Source organism: Euphorbia lathyris, chromosome 2 (assembly GCF_963576675.1).
Source record: "Euphorbia lathyris chromosome 2, ddEupLath1.1, whole genome shotgun sequence".
Classification (NCBI taxonomy): Eukaryota; Viridiplantae; Streptophyta; class Magnoliopsida; order Malpighiales; family Euphorbiaceae; genus Euphorbia; species Euphorbia lathyris.
Window position 1 is genome coordinate 21,121,856 of NC_088911.1, and position 3,237 is coordinate 21,125,092.

A 3,237-nucleotide genomic window follows, 5' to 3' on the forward strand; every position below is an offset into this window, starting at 1 on the left:
CAGTTGATCACAGAAGCCAAATATGAGGTTCCGTGCACTCTTAGCATCTCAAAAGGATAGCATGAGAGAGATTGTCCATATTCGGTTAATCTTTTATCTTCTCCTTTTGTGGAAGGAAAGCATTGGAAATAGAACGTTGGATCTAGATCACGACACAAACTTGTAATGGTTAGACAGCAAAAAACTTACTAAGAATCATAATAATGAGCAATGCAATGAGAAGTTAAACTTCAGCCTTATTAAGATATAATCCAAAACATTACAACAACACAAGAATTCTCGTGTAAGATAATATACATCCTAAAATTCTATGTCTGTAAGCCTAGTTCTTTTCAGGCTACCTCTGTCTTCATGTTACAGCTCTTCTCCAGGTATAATTTATTTGTGAACTTAACTACAACATCTAAGGTAACACTTGTCCAAAATATTTAAAAAAAAAATGCAGCTTTTACTGATTCTAATTCCAAAACAAGCTGCATAGCTGTTGTTAACAACAGAAAAACAAAATAGAAATATGAAACTGTTGGGGAAAATAACATCTTACATAAGGAGTATACAAAACACTTGACAAATGTAGTTTCCGTGAATTGCAGATGAGCCTCCAACTCCTCATCAAACACAGAAAACTGCAAAACAACAACATGATTTGTGCACTATTGATCTCTCCATCTTGGACTTGAGATGGGGAAAAACCCTGTAGGTGATAACGGAAATAAGAGACCAGGTGAAGGTGGAGGTTGAGGCCCTGGACCTAGAATCCCCGACTGTGAAAAAGAGAAATTGGGTGTCAATGGTGGAGGGAATTGGACCCCGGGAGATAAAAGTGAATAAGGTGAACGAGGAGACAACAAGTTCATGTAACCAGTGGGAGATGGCAAAAGGAACTGAGATGTGGGTGAGGGTAAAAGGGCAGGGCCGTTCATTTGGGGGGAAGGCAGGCTAGGCATTGGGTAAGCAGGACCATTAAATCTTGGTGAGTGTGGTGAAGGCATAGCTGGATTAGGAAGTAAACCAGAAGATTGTGGTGGAGGCTGCATATATGTAGAGCCTTGTGCTTGAGTGTGAGCTTGCATTTGCATTCCCCTTGGACTAGGATCCATCATTGAATTCTGAAGATATCTCATATAAGCTGAGATAGGAGACTCAGCTGTATTAGCCCAAGCTGATTCCACGGGCGGGAATTGAGGCATCATTGTTGGAGAGGGGTGTCCAAATTGGCCAGGCCTAACAAAGTTGTTGTTATAAGGCACTTGAGGGGGTGCTGCTGCTGCTGCTGGAGGGGGGCGAACAGGAGCAACCTGAGGTCGATTGATCGGAGTTAAAGGCGGAGGTCTAATCTTCTGCAACCGCATACTCTGAGGTTTGGGTGGATTTTGTGGAGGTTTAGGCATAGGATCTCGAGATGGAGAACCAGTTAACTGTTGAACAATGTTCCTGAAATCGTTCTTGCTTATGTTATAGACCTGAGGCTGAGGTTGTTGCCTATTAGCATTATTTGCAAAATTTGGTTGATGCAATGGGCTCTTCCTTATATTCTTCCCCATCTTGTTCACCCCTAAATGATCATTCTGCAACCTATTTTTGGAGTTATCCATATTGGAAACCCAATAATAAGATCACAACACCCAAAACCAAAGATCCAATTTATTTTTCTTATTCAATCCCAATGAAAATATTCAAATTGCAATCCCCTATCTCCACATCCACTTGAATAAGTTAATCCGATATCTAAGCTTATATAGGAAAAGTCAAACCATTTCAAAAGCTTCAAATCATAAGCTCGCTCCAGATACCCAGTAGAGCACGAAATCAGCACAAATAACAGCAAAAGCAAACCTTAGAGCTGATTTCCAAAAGCCATTTAATTTAATCCTCCCCTTACTCAGCCAAATCCCAAATTGAAAACTACTCTAAATCTAAAGATAAAAAATCACCAAATAAGCAGTAAAGAGAACAGAAATCTGGCATTACTAATCAATAAAAGACCAATTCTTCAGTAAAAATGAAGAAAAATGAACCAAAAAGGAAGCAGAAACACTGTAATTAATTCAAAGTAAACCCCTTAATCTGGACTAATTTGAAATTAGCAAAAAATGGAAAGAAAAACAAGGGGAGGAGTAAACGGAGAAAGAGAAGAAAAATTACACGGGTTTGACTTGAAAAGTGAGCAAGAAATGCTAAGAAAAGAAGCGTGAAGTAGTTCTGAGGTTCGTATGTATCCTGTAAGAAGAAAAATTGAAGCAAGAAACCCTAAACTGTGAGAGAGAAACTATGAGAGAGAGAGAGAAGCAAAAGGCAAGCGGTCAACGTAAGAAAGGATGAAGTAATGATGTGTGAGTGCAGGTGGAGGTCCACTTTAGCTGATAAAATGACAAATTGCCTTACGTTATCTTTCAAGAAAACGGTGTTCGCCTCGGTTCATGGGCTTAAAAGTTTAGGCTTTTTCTGCTTTTTGTCGGTCTCTTTTACGGGCTTGGGCTTGGGCCACTCATTAGTCTCCAGTACTCTCTATCTAATCACCAATATATAAAGGCTAAACTCATAATTAACCACTTAAACTTTAAAATTTAAAATTTTAATAATTTTAAAAATTAATTTCATCTTTCATTTTCACACAAATAAAGCCTTTTAGTAAAGGTTCCGATAATTATAGATTAGCTAAGTTAATATGCTTTTATATGAATTAGACAGACTTTTATACACGTGGTTAGTATAACCAATTTTACTCGCATTTTTTTTATTACTATATTTTTATAAGTATTAGTTTGAAAGTGAAATTTCATGTTAAATTAACTCAATTGACGTTGTTTAAAGTTAGAAACACAAAGTCATATTTCTTTGTTTTTTATTTTTCGTTTTAATTTCTTTAAGCGTTGAATATATGTGTATTCTCTTTTTTCAAAAGAACATATATATGTTTAAAAAAATAAAAATGAAAGAATTAATTATTTATTATGGTCTAAAAATAATAAGATGATTAAGTCAATAATATCAAAGTATATGATTAAGACTATTTAGATTTTAAGAATAGATTCTCGAACTTTTAAGATTTTAAGGGTTAAATCTCTGATCTTTAATTTCGCATACATTCAGCAATTCACTAACGTCTTAATTAAGGAACTGTTGGTAAGAGGCTCAATATTTGTGAAAATTAAAGATCAGAAAATTAATCCTTAAAACTATTAAAATTCTGAAACTTAATTTGGAAAATAAATTATAAGAGATTGAATCCTTAAA

The 3,237-nt window shown here is 35.7% G+C and overlaps 1 protein-coding gene across 1 annotated transcript; it reads right to left on the reverse strand.

Moving 5' to 3' along the window:
- Positions 1 to 204: 204 nt before the first annotated feature.
- On the reverse strand, positions 205 to 2,317 carry LOC136217197 (protein HAIKU1). Its single transcript, XM_066003790.1, has one exon. The coding sequence runs from the start codon at positions 1,593 to 1,595 to the stop codon at positions 654 to 656; it is 942 nt and encodes a 313-aa protein (XP_065859862.1). The 5' UTR covers positions 1,596 to 2,317; the 3' UTR covers positions 205 to 653.
- Positions 2,318 to 3,237: the final 920 nt, after the last annotated feature.